This window comes from Bombus bifarius, unplaced genomic scaffold (genome assembly GCF_011952205.1).
Source record: "Bombus bifarius isolate JDL3187 unplaced genomic scaffold, Bbif_JDL3187 scf7180000007990, whole genome shotgun sequence".
NCBI lineage: Eukaryota > Metazoa > Arthropoda > Insecta > Hymenoptera > Apidae > Bombus > Bombus bifarius.
The window spans coordinates 2167542-2186886 of NW_022884371.1; the positions used below are offsets into that span (position 1 = coordinate 2167542).

General features: G+C 39.7%; 1 protein-coding gene across 4 annotated transcripts in view; it reads right to left on the minus strand.

The window, feature by feature from the left end:
- Nucleotides 1–3709: 3709 nt before the first annotated feature.
- Nucleotides 3710–19345, minus strand: part of LOC117205353 (protein grainyhead) — a 162081-nt gene continuing 146445 nt past the window's right edge. For 2 of the 4 annotated variants that reach the window (XM_033443666.1, XM_033443669.1), the window contains exons 8-15: nt 17773–17941; nt 13592–13703; nt 13117–13211; nt 12784–12954; nt 12477–12662; nt 10695–11147; nt 8886–8950; nt 3710–7774 (exon numbers count right to left, since the gene is read on the minus strand). In XM_033443666.1, the coding sequence (XP_033299557.1) occupies nt 7489–7774; nt 8886–8950; nt 10695–11147; nt 12477–12662; nt 12784–12954; nt 13117–13211; nt 13592–13703; nt 17773–17941 (1537 nt within the window). In that variant the 3' untranslated portion in view covers nt 3710–7488. The remainder of the gene's footprint in view (nt 7775–8885; nt 8951–10694; nt 11148–12476; nt 12663–12783; nt 12955–13116; nt 13212–13591; nt 13704–17772; nt 17942–19345) is intronic. The other 2 variants (XM_033443667.1, XM_033443668.1) reach the window with 2 other exon arrangements.

Sequence of the window (19345 nt, forward strand, 5' to 3'; positions counted from 1 at the left end):
AGGCCTAAAATTTAATTTAATATTATACTTTCAGGATCAAACGTTTACTTAGTGAAGTCGAAAAAAGTTTATCGAGTAAGCTCAGAGATCCTGAACTATCATGCTGTTTTATATTTGAAATTAGCATATTTCAGTTCGATGGTTTAATTTAATGGATGTAACCGAAGAGTATTTAGAATAAAAGAAACAAGTTCGTGCTAACGATGGAGTAATCTACGCGCTGAATCCGTATTGGTGCTTTAATGCAAGCAGCTTGTTAAATCTTTTCAATTTCTCAATTATGAGTCTTTAACGCTGTCTGTTCTATGCCTCCTAAAGAACTCAATTACGAAAAAGTCACGCGACATTAATGAATCAAGGTATAACTAGTTTTAGAATTGAATCACATTTACACAAATTTAAGACTCTAATGGGCAAAGAGTGTCAGAAGTGACAATTCAACATCCATTACAAATTATAGAGAAGGTAATGATAAACAGAATTACAGAAATGTATTTTACAGTTTACCAAGTAATTATGTATCAATGTTTCTTATCTTTTAATGTTTAGCTTGGATACGCGTGAATGATTCTTTTCACGAAAATGCAGTACGAGGGCGGCGATTCAGAAGAAAGGAGCGAGAGAAGACAGTGCCAGTCCTTGAGATGGATATAAACTTTACATTCTGCGGTTCATTGAACTTTCTTTTAAGAGGCAAATCGTATTTACACAAATTTAAGGCTTTAATGGGGAAATAATGTTGGAAATGAGAATTCAACATTCGTTACAAATTGTAGAGAAGGTAACGATAAACGAAATTATAAAAATATATTTCACAGTTTATTGAGAAATATTTCTGCATTATTGTCTCTTATTCCTTTTTTTTATGTTTAGCTCGGACACGCGTGAATGATCCTTTTCACGAAAATGCAGTACGCGGGCGGCGATTCAGAAAAAAAGAGCGAAAGAAGACAGTGCCAGTCCTTGAGATGGATATAAACTTCACATTCCGTGGTTCATTGAACTCTCCCTTAAAAGGGTGAGAGGAAAAAACAAGGCGAAGTTTTACTTTTTCTCCTCTGAACCTCTCGCTCTTTCTTCCAAGTCAGGCTATTAATAATTTGCGTCACCGAGTTGTTCACCGTACCTGATTTGCGATTCAGCTTTGATTTTTAGTTATTCATAATACGAGCGAAACCTATTTAATCGTGCCATAACCTTTGGGAATATCTTTAAAAGATACATATGACATTCTTTTAAAATGACGTAGTTTTGAAACGAGTTTAAAATTTTTCATTTCGATCCTGTGGACTCTTTTTGAAATAGACTTTTTCAGTTAGTCTTCTCCCCTTTCTACTCTTTGATAAGTCTCCTTAAGTGGATAATATTCTTCGCTACCTAAATCCATTAACAATTTTGCTAATGAATTGGAAGGAGGAATGTTTGATAATCGGCAGAAAGACTGTACGTTATATGACTGTATATATCAAACCAGACTGTTTTCAAAGTATTTGAGAGCCATTTGTCACCGAGGGGATTAGAAGATTTCGGACCGCTGATCCTCTGTTTCGCAGAAAAACACTTTAGTTTCATTGTCTATCGACTGTTCGAATTTTAATAGCATTATAACGATGTTATCGAATCACGCTTAATTGCGAACCGATGTAGCTGGGAGAAAAAAGGAAAGGAGGGACGAACTTGTAACTTGGTCCACAATTACATGGTATTCGTTTCGACGCAACGTTACATCGTCCCCCCTCCCCTCCCACCCTCCCCCCTGAATTATAGTATTATTCGAAGAATCTCGTAGTAAGCGTTCATTTTCCGTTCAAAATCTAATTTGTATATTTAGAAGACTCAACAATTTCTGTCAGATTAATTTAATCAAGTACCGGTATTGAGACATAGCGTCATCCTTATCGAAATTGCTCCGATATTCGTAAAGGAAGTCGATTGAGATTCGACGACCAGCATATGAGCAGTAACGATCAATCGACAAACAAATTTGTAAGATGCATTCGACACTTATCGGTGCATACATAAAATTTGGTTCAAGATTTTGCATTGACGCCACCATTGGATCACGATGGTTCTTCTCCTGGAACGTGGAAACCGGTTGCGACAGAGCTGCTTTTTATTGTATAGCCATAAAGTATTAAGATACGGCATAAAGCCATTCTTTTTCCTGATTCTCAACCGGGCCTTGGGAGAGTCAAGAAAGCTGGTTTGGTAAAACTGTTTGCAAACAAATCGTGTGGCATTCTCAGCGTGTAATTAATGGAAGAGCTAAGAGTGTTCCTTTATGAATACTGTTATTAACCCTTAAAGGCTATCGTAGATGAGATTTCACCTGGCGAGAATTTTATTTTAGTATTATCGTCCTTATTACTGTTGCAAACAATAATTTTTCTAGTCTTTATCTAGTACCGAGTAATAATAAAACGTTCGACTCTACTTGTTTGACTTTGATAATTTTTTTATTTAAGAACGATGAGCTGCGGCAAACTTTCACTCGTTATGGCCCTTAAGGGTTAATGGTTTATGTACTACATCATTATATGTAACTTTTATCAATTACAGGATATTGTTATATGAAGTAGGAGGAGAAGAAAATATTCTTTTAGTATGAAGCACGTATGTAATTTTAATAATTATATGTAATTAAGATGGTTTAAAGGCGCAATACAAATGTATGAAGCGCGGATAATTTACTACAGGGCCAGTGCCCCACTACAAGGTCGTATTCCTTCACGATCGTCACAGTGTCTACACATAGATGCTATATTCTCACGACTGGTGACGAGAACGCATGTATTCGAGTTTCAGTAGAAGGTATCAAATTTATGGATCGTATTTCCAACCTATGTAAATTTTATAAATTATACGTGACTGTTAAATGTTTGACTTATTACTGTCTAAAGCGCCAACGACTAGAACGTAAGATTTTATCGGATAAAATCATGTTGATCACGGTATACACGTAAACTCTTTTTAAGATAATGTGACGATTAACAAAAATTGTCATACATTAACGGAATTCCATTTTTGTAAGTGAATGATGTAAAAATAACTTTGAGCCACCTGAAATTCCGACATTAAAAGCCCGCAAATTACTTCGAAGCATTATCTGACACTTTCTGCTATTCCAAATTTATGGTTTTCGCTTTGTTCTTTATATCTTTTCATAGTAATCCTCTTTTTCTTTATACCGATCTGTGTTGTTCGAGATGGAGCAAGAGATCACAAAGGCAGGAGGAAAACATTCTGCAAATTAACAAGAATTATGTTCAAATATTATAAAATTATATCTTTTATTTCCAAAATCGAGACGTTGCACTTATTCACAAATTTGTTTATTTAATAACCGAATTATTTAACAAACATTTAAACAATCTTGAACTCGTAGGAATTGAATCGATCTTCAGATAAACTTTAACAATCTGGGAATGATCCTCGAATGCTCTTAGACGACCTTTAAAATCCTTGAGATGATTTTCAAAAGGATTGAAGAAGCTCGATGATGATCCTGAGTGACTTCGAGGAGATCTTCTTGAGTTGATTTTGATTGGCTTTGCGGTGGCCTTCAACTGATTTTGATACAGTATTCTAGCAACTATCAATTTTAAAGAATCTTCAAAAAACCTTAAGGTAGCCCTGTACGATCTTGAGAAGATATTTTTTAAAAGTCCCCGTTTTGGTCTTCCACGCAAGGGACAATAAAAACGCACAATTTATAAAACGTACTAATATAATATTTATTGTTTGCAATAAACAGCGTAATATAATATCACCTCTGGCACAATCTCACGATGGCAAGACAACGCGAAAACGGCTATTATATTTCGATATTCTCGCATCATTATCTGTTCCGCAACTTGTCTGGCTTCACGACCCTTAACAAAACAGTATACTGCGCGCGCTCAGTTCGAAATCGGCTGGTTTTTAACATTCCTCCTCTTACACGGGTACATTTCTAACAAATAAGGCGAAGCTTGTGAATTCGTTTCGCATCGTCGTTTACGTCATTTAAGTACGATATCGAGACGGCTGGGAAACGATCACGGGAAGACCACATATTCGCTTCTATACTACCGTGCAATGTTCCTAACGTTAACACGGAGAGAAAAAGAGATTTAAAAACTTATAGATTTCACAACCAATTTTATACACTAACTTTAACATTTCTTCACTGGTTTTGATAGCGATCGAGGTCTTCTCGTGACTGTAATACGGTTGCCTTTCATGATATATCATTAATTAATAATATTAATAAACGTAAGGGATTATAAGGGATGATACGATAGCAATAAAAATCGTTCATCGACGAAACCGTTCGTACGCACACACGACGAATCCCTCGCGAGATCCATCTGTAAATGACGAAAGTTATTATATTTGGGCGATCGAAGGTTCAGGGTGGGTAAAGTTTATGGTGTTTGATGTGGGTGTAGGGGATAGGCTGGGGGGAAGATATCAATTACGAATAAAAAAATGTCATGGAGCAACACTAACAATCTTCGTTGATCGTAAAACACGATTCGTTTCCTCTCTCCTCACTCTTCTTCAGGCATACTGATCAATCTTCCCATTCATTCTCATCTTCACTTTCGCTCTCGTATTATTTTTCTCTCCTCTGTATTTCGACCCCCTCTGTCAGCTTTACTTTCATTCTCGCACCATGAATACACGCATCCCTTGTATAAAAATAATAATAATAATAATTATAATCATAATAATATACGCATTATGTAACTCTAGTCAATAGAATCAAATAATATTAATAATATCAAACTATATGCTGCCTTGCAATAGATGTAACAAAATATAGTACTCATATAATAATATGCATTTTACAAGCGTATTTTGATCCTTGCTTTGATATCGTCGTGATATTATGTATAGGGTGTGTATATGATTTAAGTATCTCTTCCTTCTCCCTTCGTTTTTGTGTCGTTTCACGCAAGAACAAAAATGGGGACAACAGTGGTGTGTGTCGCGATCACGATGTTCTCTAGTTCAACCTACATGTGAACTAATTATCGATAACTTTTATAGCAGATGAACGGTGTATATGCTGGTGTGTAGATGTGTGCGTGTATGTGTACATGTATACGAGTGCGGTTTTACAATAAAAACCACGCGATGTACGTGACGACGAAACCTGTGTTCGCTTTTATCAGTGGCACGTTAATGTTGTTTTACCTTAATACAAAAAAGGAGAAAAAAAGAAGAGAACGATACATAACCAGGTTATTGACAATTCTCACATCTTGCCGCTTGTTTTGGATCTACGACAACGACGTTGCACTGATTAGAGTCACTGATTATGTTCATTGTGTACATTCTGTATCCTGCCATAATCAAGATAAACTTGGGTTTCACGGGGCTTACACGTTATAAATAGCTGGACCCTTTGAGAACGATTTCTATAAACAGTCTTGAATCGTAAGAATTAAAACTAATATTCATATATGTTCATGATCATAATACATACTCTTTCGAAATATTTTCTAGAATTCCTTCTTTTTATTTTATCAATATATTCATTTTAACTATTTCGTTATATCGAAATAGAGGCTTGTTCTCAAAGGATTGTCTAACGTTCGAGGAAGGAATGTTCTTAAGAAACTCGTTACAGATACCAATATAACGTATTCGTCTAAATTAACCTACTCTAAATATTGCAATGCTCGTTGCAATGATGTGGCAATTCCATCGGATATTTAACGTATCTACTGATCTTCTAAACGTGTATTTATCATCCTCTCTTCGTGATCGGTCTCAACGAAAAATAAAAAACGAAAAGAGAAATTACGTATTTCAGTGAGAGTAATACTTGCTCTTTGTATAATATTAAAGGATCCTGGCATACTCAGGAGGTTTCTGGAATGATAGCGAAGTACCTAAGGGATACCTTAATCGATGTATTACACGGCTCTACTCGGATTCTCGGGTTAACTCGGTATAAATAACACATGAGATACAAAAGATGGACAGTTGATGGAAGAAGGTGAGCTCCTTCGACTAACCTGGAATGCTGGAAATGCAAAAGAAGAGTCTTTAACCTTCGAATGGGATATGACACTATCGCGTCTGTTCGAGAATCCTAATCAAGAATCAGACAGGACTTACAATATCGCTGAACGTTGTATGAGCGTAAACACTATAAAGAGATTAAAATGCTCGATGGCACCCGTCTATCTTGGAATGGCGACGTTCAGAGTTATACTTCTTTAGCTCTACGTACAAGTCTTGGTATAAAATAAGCTTGCTTCGTGCACGTCGACCAGTCGAAACACCGACCATAGGTTCTTTTAAAAACGTATAAACAAGACTTTAAACTCTAAAACCGACGATACGATAAAATAGAGTGACATTTTCTCTGCATATACATTTATACGTCATACGTATCTATATATAATATATATATATATATAAATCTATAACTTAATATTTAACGGGGATAGGGCGGGAATTTCTTAAATCAATTTTGATTGATTTACATGTAGCCATCGCGTTTCAACTACGACGGCAATGTTTCAACTTTATAAGCTAACAACCATCGGTATAAATTGTTCACAAGTGAAAACAAACAAAAAAGAAAAATATATATAAAATAACGAGTTGCCTTGCATGGCTAGAGAATATACTTTCTAGCTTCGATCTTGTGCTTCGTATCGAAGACGTTTACGCAAATACAGGCTGTTCGATCGCTACATATTTCGTGCACACGAGGTACGTTTCTTTTCATGTATTATCTCTGACCAAAAAGAGCCTTGTTATCGACATAACTATTTCTACGAAAAACTCGGAAGATACAAAAGAGAAAAAACGGTATCGTAAATAAAGCTTCGTCATCTCTTCGAGATCAAGTACAATCGATCAAACACCACTCCGTGTCCACGAAATTCTCTACATCGGCGAAACTACCTGTATATCGTTATAAAAACAGACAAGATCGTTCAAGACGTTGCACAAGACGGTCACTATCAACTAACGAACGTTCCTCTCTACTTTTGACATCTTACATTGTACGGTACGAAGAACAGTTCCGAGTATCCTTTCCGTACTTCCCAGTCCGATTTACACGTCCAAACGCTTTTGTTCTCCCTTCCTTCTCTACCTTTCTTCAACCTCTACAAACTTATTTTTTAAATACAAGCACTGGTGGGGTAAAGTGGCGATTATCATCCACTAGATCGAAACATCTTCTTCCTCTTCTTCGTCTTCTACCTCTTCTATCTCTTCTTCCGATTCTTAAGTCGCACTCGAACGCCATCTTCGAATGATTTCTCAAACGCAGGTCCCTGAAGAGCTTTCTCCCGTCGAACTGTCCAATTTATCCTTTCACATTGCACCGGGTCGACGATTCCTCGCGACCATCGCGGCTGCTTTTGTCCATCTCAGACTTATTTACGCGAAACGACGAGAGCCACGTACGGTAATTTCTGTTCATTTTAATTTCATTATTTCGTCCTTTTTTCTTGCGTACTTGGTGGCACGGACTGTTCACGTGTTGCCGCTCTCGTGAACGTGCGCGTGGCCATGCGCGGAATTCGTGAGCGGCGAGTGAGCTATGTGCGTCGGCGACGATGGTAGCTCGATCAGGGTAACGTCGTATCCAGCTGTGGCAGGTGGATCTCCGGGATCACCAGGGTCACCTGGCGACCCAGGATTGGCTGGATTACGCTCGTTGCTCGGGTCTGGGTTTACTCTGGAGTGGGTCACCTCCAGGAGGAACAGGTCCTCGTCCACGTAATATCGGATCATGTCGTCGTCAATTTTCGCTGTAATTCTGCAACAGGAGGAAAAAAGGATGATTAAATAGTGGAAATGATCGAACAAGGTGACTCGAGGTTACCCTGCTTAAAATCGAGGGAGGATATTCGACGGTAAATAAAACGGCGAAACAAAAAAACGGTGTTGTTTGAAAGAATCAACGAAATATGAAATTATTGGGCGATACGGCGATACAACGAGAGATTTCGATTAATTTTTGTGTTTCGTGTTGAGGGGCAGGAAACAACTCTGTCGCATTCTGTTTGGGTTTGTTTTCGTTTCGTGTGACGATTGATATTTTAAGCAGAGTACGGTTAATGGGACCTTTGGTCGCGTTCGTGGTACGACAGGCTTGGTACTTTCTACACTGAAGAAAAAGTATCTGTCGACCGCATCAACGCCATGGTTCCAAAGTCATCGAAGAGTGAACCAAAGTAAACAGCAAGCAAGACGCTATTCTGTGTAAAAAGGAAAGATCACGTAACCCAAAAAGAGAGAAAGGGGAGAATGAAATAAGAGGAGCACACGAGAAGCACAGCGACTCAAGCGAGCCAAGTGCGTGATGCGTTTGAGAGGTATACAGGCATGCATTGGTCCACTAGACAAGGCGAGGCGTCTAGAGAAGCGAGCAGACAGGCGTGCGTGAGCGGTCGTGACAGAAGAAAAATGAAGGACACGAGAGAGATTAGTGGATTAGTCTGGTGAAGTCGAGGGAGACACACGAGTACTCTGACGTTGAATCAGCGTGGCCGACGACAAGGATTTTACAGGATGAACGAATGGTATGGTGGTGAACAACGTTAGAAAAAGATAAAATAATAAATAGCGACCAAAGATCAGAGCGGTGAGAACAACCAAGAAAAGAAGCGATTATAGGAAGAAACAGAGAAATATACAGGCGAGATAGATAGATAGATAGATAGATAGATAGAGAGACAAAAAGAGAGATAGAAAAATATTATCAAATGCGTTGTATAGGAGGTATAGAGGGTGGTGTGTCGATTCCGGAAGTTAGGGAGAGACTAGCAAACCAGGCAATCGGAGAGAGTCAGGCAATGTCACCGTTATGGCATGCACTACTGTGTGGGCGGTGCATGCAAGTAAAGATGACACTCTACTAAACTTACCCCTTTGTGTTTTTGCGATAGAGGTTATTAATACTCGAGGATGCAATTTTGTACTTTGACTCAATCTGTAAAATAGAAAAAAGTAGAACATTAGAATTTTGACAGTGTTTGCGGACCATCGGTCTGGGTACTCGTGCTCGATAACCGAGGAGGTTCTTTTTTTTAGTCTTTTTTCTTTTATTACGACGTGATACGCTTAGTGAAAACGGACAGACCGACAGATATCAGGGATAGAGTAAAGTTGACGGGCAAGATAAAGGACGAAGGAAGCTAAGACAAAATAATGAAAAAAAATAAAGAGAGAAGAAATGTAAGAAACGTAGAGAAAAAATTGCGATCCTCCGTTTCCTGTACATAGATCAAGGAATTCATTGATCAATTTCAACGGGAATTATTGGCTAGCATGATCGGTTTGCCATGGAGAAAGGGAATTACTTCTGTAGAAGCAATGACAAATGTACGATTTACGGAGAGAAAGGAGGACGCGGTAAAAGATAGATTTTCTTTTCCACTTTTTTCTTCTGCCACTTCTCATCGTTATTACAACAATGCGACCTTGCGTACGTCTACAGTTGGTCAATAATGTACAATGTTAAAAAGACAAAAAAAGAAAAAAAGAAATATAAAGAACGGCACCTCTAACGTCGAAACCATCGATCTCGCGATCACAGGGGTTAATGATCCGTGCGCGTGATTCACCGCGCTCCGGTCCGTATTAATTATTGTAAGGATTTTGGAGGAGTGATGCATGCGCATTAATATTAATATCAGCGTAATGGAACGGTGCAACAGGTATTAATAAAATGGTGTAATATGCCCTTACATGCATAGCTAACATTTATACCTATATATTATATAATATATGTATATATACATATGCATATACATATTTATATATATATATATATATATCATATGGGTGTGTATCTTGTATATCTCGTGTTATTCTCGCGCATCACTCATTATTCATACCGGGGGTACAGGCGTCAAATCGAACATGGCTCCGTGGAAATGTGATAAATTGACCACGTCAAGATATCGCCGGTTTACGTCGCGAACGTCGAAACGTTCCGCGTGTCGCTTTCTACCCGAGGATTTGTTACCGTGCCGGTTTCGAAACGTACTCGTCGGCATAAATAGAGACAGACGACGAATACGAGCGATATCGCCGCTCACGAACGCACCCGGGCTTAACGTGGCTCACTTATGCAACGTTCCTAGCTGTCATTTCTGCGAGTACGCGGCGTACTCGTGTGATTTTACCGCTACCATTTTCCTGCCCTTTAGGAACCGACCGAGCGTCCACCGCAGGAGCTTCGACGTTGATCGACATGGTTACGATTTGCAAGTATTTCGATCGCTATCTGTCGGCGATTGTATGTATTTTCATCCTTCAGTCATTCCACTGTATCCACGACAAGTTATTGAAAATCCTGGTCGCACAAGTGTGCCGAGAATAAAGTAGACTATAGCGACCTCGTTCGAAGCTTCATTTTCGAAGAAACTGAACCTCAATTTCCAGGAAAGAGAAACCTTCGTCGAGAGACAACTTTCATTCGACATTCTCGACGTATCTCTTTAACTCGGGATCACCTATTCACCACGACCTTTAATACGTCTTAATGGTACGATTAATCAAATGCAAACCCCGTTTGGTTAAACTTCTCGCGTTTCATCAAGATGAATTTTTTTCATTCGTGGAATGGCTGACAACGAGCAGTGATCTACGTGTGTGTTTTAACTGATAGTGTCGGTGCTACTTGGATAATGTAATGTGTGCTCCATACAAAAATCCTTGACATTTCTTACAGCGTTCAACAGTCCTTGAACAGTCGGCGGTGTGACGTGCAGCGGCGTGTACACGTCCTCGGACTCCTGGCGGACGTACAGCATCACTCGTTCCTCGGAGTCTGCTGGACGTAGATGGGGCGGTTGCTGTTGCAGATGTAGTCTATTCCCAACCCCGGATACCACCGTTCCGGCGAGACCTGCTTGCTGCACTCCCTGCAGCACCGAGCCTTGAAGCTCCTGCACCTGCATCAGCAAGGAGTCCTTCTTGTCGTGCAGGCTAGTTAGATTGTCGGGCGGAAAGTGGTTGTGGAACTTGAGGGCTGGCAAGCTTGGTCTGCCGCAGGCAGGATAAGGGCTGCTGCCCCCTGCCTTCAATCCTCCGCCCTCGCCATTACTCAGGGACGATGTGTCTGTATCGCCACCGCCCCCGCCGCCACCTCCATAGAAGCCCGACAACTCCATCGTAGAGAACTGTCGTGGAACAAGAAACATATTGTATATTTTTTCTATCTCTTTTCGAACGAGCTACTTTCCGTGATACGAGCTACACTGAGAGACAAAAGTATGTATTCTATATCATTAAATAAATTGAATTACATGTAACTGTATATTACGAAATTTATAGTAACAAATGTATACAAAGAAATGTAAATTAAATTATTTGCTAAATTCTGACAAGACAAGATTCACATAGTGGTAATATTTTGATGTTAGAATAGAGCTATTTGTATAGTACTATTAATTAATGTTCATTAATATTATAGTTAATACTCTGTGGGTTTCTGTTTATGACAAATAATTGACTACAATCTATTGGGTGTGGATAATATATTCATTTTGTAAAGAAATCTGTTTCTATATCTCTGCAATCTTTTTTCAAAATTTTTTCAACATATTTCTTTGATGTTATTTGGTACCTGCGGATTAACTTTTGTTTTTGTATACGTTTATTACTGTAAGCATCTGTGTATCATATACAGTTACAGATATTGAAATTTAATAATATAGAAAATATTTGTTTTATTTCTACATTTCAATCGTGTACAAATAATTTTGTCTTTCACTATAAATTGTCACATTGTCTATATTGTATCCATCGTTTTCGTAAAGCAAGGTATGTACTTGTTTTCTTAGCCACTTTTTATAGCAGTCGAATGAACTAGTTTTATCTCCTATCGAGCGTTTATAAGTTTTTACTAATTTCAAGTTTAGAGAATTCTATATTTGCCTAAGGTGCTGAATGGTTGGCTAATTTTTCGGCTCGTTCCCGGAAACTGTTACGGTTTTTGTTATGGCGATTTAAAAGTTGCGATTAGTGGAGAATTTTGGCGGTGTTGAGAGCAGAGGATTGTGGTGGATACTACGCAGACATATCTGGGGCTGCTTTTCACTGAGTAATTTGGTTAGTTTCGTTTTCGTTTTCGTTCGCGTTCAAAGCCAATTGCAAGCTATTACAATTCTTGCCAGTTTTCGAGGCCTCGGGCTCGAACAAGTAACACGTTCACGGCTTCCGTTGGCGTAGCGATCGCGAGTTAAACTGTGTGTGGGTGTCCGTGAAGGTATTAATGTTCGAGACGTCAGAGTAATGCTTTGCATTATGGTAAAACGAAAAAGTATTTGCAAACTAGATACAATATTCTCTTGATAGACTATTAATTCTTTGAAAAAAGCATGCTTGTCATGCTCGTATCAACATACATAATTTCAAATACAAAAAGAGGAGTAGATAAAAGGTAGGACAAACAGTTATTTGTAAATAGTTCCTTTAACTTCTATCCAATCAGAAGTCTCGACGAGTACCTTGTCTATGGTATGTTCCGCCGGTGGCGAGAAGAGGACGGGAGGTTTGTGAAGATCGACCATGGAGTAGAATTCGCTGCGTTCCGTGACGGAATGGTAGAGCTCGTCCAGCTTTTTCCTACCGGTGGCCGTCATCTTCCTCTTTGCTGCTCTCCTCTCCTCGTCGCGAGTCTTCCTTTCAGCTCCCTGTGCGTAAATAACACCAGGATGATTCATGAGATCATGTGGTTCTCGTAATTTTGTTCGAATCGTCGATTAAACGACGTAACGAGACTCGAAGGTGTAAGAAGAGAAAAAAACTGGGTACCTTATCGCAGAACACTTTGATCTGGCAATACCCACGATGCGAGGGTGGGGTGTACGTGTGAGCGTGGGGTGGCGGTTCCTCGTACGTGTCCACCTGGATGTGCAGAGGCAAACCTTTTACGCCTTTTTGACTGGAGAAGTCGGTGCTGAGACACTGTACCGCCACATTGATCTGCAACGTAGAGAGTACATGAAAATCATTCGGATAAAATCCAGAGACCTTTATCGTATGATTGTTGCGGTGCATGAATAAGCACAGCTCCATTTAAGTCTCCCATAGATCGTTAAATGCAAATGGAATCTCTTTAATGAATGATGAAGGACTCTCTCGTACCTTCGCCGAGGATTCGAGTGGGTTCCAATAAACGGCGATCGCATTGTGTGCAACTTCCTCTATGCAGCCCACCAGTCCCACGCTGTTCTTCGTGTCTGTAATGGTGTAGATTGTTGTCAGAGTTGCAAATCATTCTACGATGCCTCGAAAGGGCGCGTGATTTTCGTTTTCTTTTCGATTCTACGTACGTAGATACTACACGGGTATGATCAACGATAGGTATGGTTTTGTAATTTAATCTTACCAACCTCGAGGCGATCCCACTATCGAGCGGCTTGCGCAAAAAATATCAAACGACATATGTAAATTATGCAATGCAACAATGTTATTATAGCGTGAGATTTATTTTTCGTTTGATGAATGCGCGAACTGATTAGGAGGTAATTGGAATGGTCGGTACGCTGCTGGGTTATTTGTTCATGAGGTTGGTTTTAATGATGACTGAAAACTCGGTGATTCTGCACGCTTTACTTACCAGCATCGAGAATACGTTGCTTGACAGAATGTTGCCTTCCGTGCCAGAATTGCCACGCCTTAATCTCGTCTTCTGGGCTCTTCTCTTCTCGGAACATCAACATTACCACGCTCTGCGCGACAAAACATCAAGAAAACACTGTAAGTACTTTATTAAGCGAGATACTATAAGGGCAGATGAATGGCTTCCGCTGACGCGTTTACTTTTGTCTTTCTTATCTTTTTTCAGCAACGGGTTAAACAACTTTTTCGCCGTTACATTTTACTAACTCCTGCAATACCTGTTTCTTTATTGCGACTACTCTGAGGATAGAATTTAAGGGTTAGAATAAAGTAGGCATCTTTTTTCAATGACTACTTTCACATGTTTCTTTTTCTTCGTTTTAGATAAATTTAGTTTATAATTCTATCTATTATCGTGTTCCGCAATCCCATTTGACAGGCTCGAATAGTGCGAGGCGAAATCACTGATCTGTTTATAACCAACACTTGATATCTAGAGATCTAAATAGGCACGGAACTGGCGGTAATAATGATCAGGTGTGAGCGGACTCACATTAAGACAGAAGGTGGTCGTTATGGACGCTTGGCGCAGGAATAAGCATATAGAAACACCGTGCGAGCACAAAAGTGACTATAATTTGAAGCTCGGAACAAAAATACGTATTTATTCCATCTCTTCTTCACTATTTCGACATGTAAAGATATAGAACTACCCCTCTTATTTCTCAAGTGGTCTTTATATTACATTAAAAGTGAATATCGTTGTGTTACATTAAAATTAAATATAGAAAATTTATAAGTGCAAAAAAATTAAAAAATTACATGATACGATATACACATAAAGGAAATAATTCGCGAAAAAGTCAATCGAAAATTCAGAATTTTAGATTCTCGTTGGTGCTATGCAGAAGTGGACTCGAGCGCACACGTGATTACACGGATCATAAATTACACGGTAGCGTATAATTATGTAACACAGATTATAGATTCCGACATGGACAGGCTACAATGAGCGGTTGTGGCTGATTGTGGGAGATTTTTCAAATTGTACGCATAATGACGAGCATGACGCGTCTCCCGGTTATCATTTGTCCACAATGATCCGTCGGGTGACGAGACAATACTCGGTCGGTAACGGAACACCGTCGCGGAATCTGCTGACGCATCGGTCGCGCGGCACGCGAAATTCGCGTGAGCGTGGCATCGTTCGCGCGACATGAGGACACGCTCGAGCGAACGACCGCGCGCATACAGGAACGTGTGTATAAATCACGGCGTACCGTATAATCCAGTAGCATAAATTGCACCATTCGACACTGCTAATTCCCAATAAACGACCGTGTATCCCAAGATAACCTTGTTCTCGACGTTTTTCCGTCGGTAACGTGTCTAGCCGAGCGGTCGTGATTCATTGGTAAAAATGTAACGAACGTGTGAGGTGCAATTACTTTGATTAATTGAGAAAGACATAGAGAGACAATTTTGCCGCCATTCTTTTGCACCATTCGCGTCAGCTATCGAGCGACTAATCGAACGACGCCATCTTTCGATTAATATGGTGGTCTTCGATCGTTTATAATGCGTCGCGTCACTGTAATTATGGGTATAACGTTTCGGTATACGAGATTGTAGCTCGAGGGCGCGAGAGAGTTTTATTGAGTGTTAAACATTGCGTGGTAAACTAAGATAGAAAGCATTTGGCGAGTTCATCGTGATTAATTCAAGAGAGAGACGTGTAAGACTGTTGATACCTTTCTCGGTTGTGAGGCTATATAGAGAATTTGAACTTTGCGACTGTAGTCGTTTTTGTTGAAGAATTGATTAAAAAGTGATTGTCGTAAGCTTCAACGATCTTGAGTTTCGTAGATTCTCGAATATTCCAACGATTTATAAACATCGATATTGAGATAGAGTATGCTCGATATAAGGATATAGAACAGGAGAAAGAGAGAAAGATTTCGAGATTTCAACGAAACATAATAAAATAAACGTTATTGAACTACAGAGATTTAAGAGAATGTTATCATCGAATTTACAATAGAGGACATTGTGGAGTGTGCGTGACCAGTGCGGGCAAATAGAGACCTCTATCGCGTGTTTGTCCAGTTCCTTATTGTCCCGCCGTTTAAGCCACGAGATCAGATAACGTTAACCTTCGCGGACCAGTTTACAACATGTGTCCCCGGGCCGTTTTCGCGGGTTAACGTTTGTACCGTGCGCCGCGTACAGATTGCCGACAAATAATTTAGAATCAGGCAACCGTTCGACGGTGTATCTGTCGGGGGTTGGCTGATGAAAAATCAGCGCTGCTCAGCCGCCAATGATAACGCAGGCTTCACGTGAGCGTGACATCGGCTGCCGCGACAGAAGCACGCTTCACTGCGCAGACCGGTGCGCACTCGTGTTCGCTAGCGACGCCGCCGGTAGGGATTTTTCGTGATTCGGGTGAATGGGCGAAGAAATGCGCTCGTCGAGGAAATACAAGTTTATGGGCGGACTGAGGTTAGCGTAAAATTTACATCGTAAAGAAAGACGGAGAAAGTGTTCGATACGAAAGCAAGACAAGGCATGTTAATAGAAACTATGTACATACATAGTTTGTAACGCATTTTGGAAGATTTTGCATTGTTCCGAATATGTATATGTCGCGAGAGATTCAAATCACTTTGAACATAGTTTAGTACTTGAAACTTTTGAATTTTTGTGTATCGGTTGACCTTGAAGTTTTGACAATTTCGTGGCTGTTTTATTATGATATATTGAGTTTAAAAATTGCTTTTATGAAACACTTACAACGTGACTTGTCACGTTTCTCTTCCCTTCATACAAAAAATTTAATACCGATCTTTCAAAACTTTGAAATCTGCCAAAACTTTCGAAGCTTCAAGGACTCAAAAAATCTATCAAGATTCAAGAATCAGGAGCTTTAAATATCGAATCACATTCGAAGTTGAAATTGAGTTTTAAACATAACGAATGGTATACAGTATACGAAGTGAATAGATAAAAGCAAGAACAAGAGAGACAGTGCTACAAGGAAGACGGAGTTGTACGAGACAGAGAAAGCAGAGGGCAGGCTGATCGCCACTGGACATTGACAGAGATAGGAGAGAGGAAAAACAACGGTGCAGGAGTGGATTGGAGTGTAGCAGGAGAAAAGGATAGCGACGAGGTTGTACGTAAGTGCAAATAAAGTGAAATAGTAAAGAGTAACGTAGAGGGGAAGCGAACGGATAAGAGGTGAATTTGTACTCGCGGCTCCCTGTTCGCGTGTGTAGATGTTCGTACGTAGCTAGTTTGCTCGACTTACTACGATCGGCTAGACTCTCGATTAGCAATTAACGAGGAAGTCGTAACTTCTAGCGAAAGAGGTAGAGCAAGGGAGGCGGGGGAGAAAAGAATCAGCAGCTTTATCAGAATGGAAATTGCTAACGGTGCGCCATGCTGCCAATTAGAGTCGCGAGAACAAACGACCTCGTCCGACTTCTTCTTTCGATTCTCGACGAGCTGCGCGAATTCTATCTCTAGTAGGAGTCGAAGCGTAATGCTATGCGCAGTCCTAATGCGATTTAAGAGCAATACCACTGCGTTTCGCGTGACGATATTATAGATCGCGTATATTGCACGCATGTCATGTTATACTTTAGAGTCGCGGGTTTTTTGGCGCCACGTAGCACGGTGTTTTCTGTGCGCCGCCATTATGGTGAACGCTAGGGGGCGATTGTTAACTTTGAAACGCTCGCAATCAAAGGCGCGTGTGTCTTTTTGTTAGTCAATGTTTGTTTTTAACAGCGTCACGTAACATTTTTATTTCAATTTTTTTTTTAATTATATGTAATCTTCCTTTTTACCTTCGGTAACATTACATGCACATGTAATCCATCTGCACCTAATGACATAGCTGCCTTTATACCATTATCGTTTATCGCTAAGCGAAAACATCGCGTTATCTCATAATTACAGCCTGCTTTGATTACATTTTTATTTACCGATTAAGCTTACATCATTCTGAAGTGACCGATTAACTGATTGAAAATTAAAGTTTTTAAAGTAGATCCGGAAATATGGAATAATTATGATCCTATTATTCAGTAATTATGATTACTCACGTAATTGATGACAGATTTATGGTAAATATCAAAGATACAAAATTTCCTTTTAAATGTTGCTTAGCATTACCTTAACTGTTTGCCCAGCCTTTAGAGTTGGCTTGTCCGGATCAGGAACGTAGTCCAACGTGATTCCATAGAATTGTCCCTTGTTGATGTATGTGATTCTGTCATCCTCGCGACGCTGCGACGTGCTAATTGGTGACTCCAGGTGATACTTGAACCCATAGGCGGAGAATCTGCGTTCAGACCGGCGTATTATTACAAATTGTTTTTGTATCGATTTGAATAATTTGACGTAGGTATATATTGACAGTTCTAATAACATATTGATTTATCAACGACCGATTGTAAAAAATGTATCAGAATTCGATCATGGCCACAGCGCGTGTGCAAATGGTTTTACTGATTATTTTCTTAAGAAGTCTCTAATCTTCATATATTAAGATATAATTACGGTAACGTCGCTTATAATCAACGTGATGTTTTTTTTCTAATCGGTCCTAGACAAACAGAGAGATAATGAGTTTATAATTATACGACGTTGACAGTGTTATATGGTTTTAATATAATCTTAATTTTAAGAAATCGTTTCTCGAATCCGAATATTTGCGGTTTTCGTTGCAAGTATCCCGCACGAATGACGTCAGTCAGCGCGACGGAACTAAGATGCATCTAATTGTTTTCGAATCTTTTATACCGATTCACGTGTACACTAAGAAATGCCATGTTTTTCATTACGATCAGTATCTTGAAATCTTCACTTGGCATTTTTAAAAAGCAAACAAATTTCGTACTCCCTCGAATAAAGAGTTAAAGATCAAATTCAATTATAATTCCGGCTTTGATCGCCAAATTACAAAATTGAAGAGTACTGGGCATAAGTTATATCTGAATATGCTGAAGCAAAATAGCTAAATATATGTATATAAATATATACGTATATCATCGAAAAAAAAATTCATGATGCAATAAGTTTAAGCGAATCATCTTTTTCACCTTTCAGGACTAAAATTTTCAAGCTATTTTCTAAAACCGATTACGCGACAAATATGTGCCCAGCTACCAGTTTCTCTCGAGACGAGGACGCGATTAACCTAGGTTAGCCACTCTAAATATAGTTGCGCGAAAAGCGAAATAAAAGGCACGATTATCCTTATCCGAGCGAAGCTTTTCCACGGTGGCGGCCTATCGCGCTTACAACCATCGAACTTTCTGCCGCCGACCTATTATCTTTATCTTGCGCGACGACACGCGTCGCGGTTTTGTATTCGCCGCGTTTTTTCCGTTGCATTGGTCACCGGGTGGAGAACAACCGGGACAGTGCGGTGCGTGCGAGCCGATAACCGAGCCTGGCCCGGGTGAACGGCCTGCGAGCCCCTCTGCTCCTGTTCTCCACACCGACGCGCGACGCCTACTTGGTAAGCTTATTACAACTTCTGTGTAGGTTACGAACCAACGTCTTCGTCTGTTCCTAATGTCAAGAGATTCTTTCTACTTGTTTTCATTAGCGGAGGATGATAGCGTTCTTTTCGAGCGCGTGAAGAGTTTTAGGGTTTGGCGATGTTTCAAAATGTTGTTGGGGAAATAAATGAGACAGGGGAGATTTTGTAAATTTTCGCTGTCAGTAGACTCTTTAATGT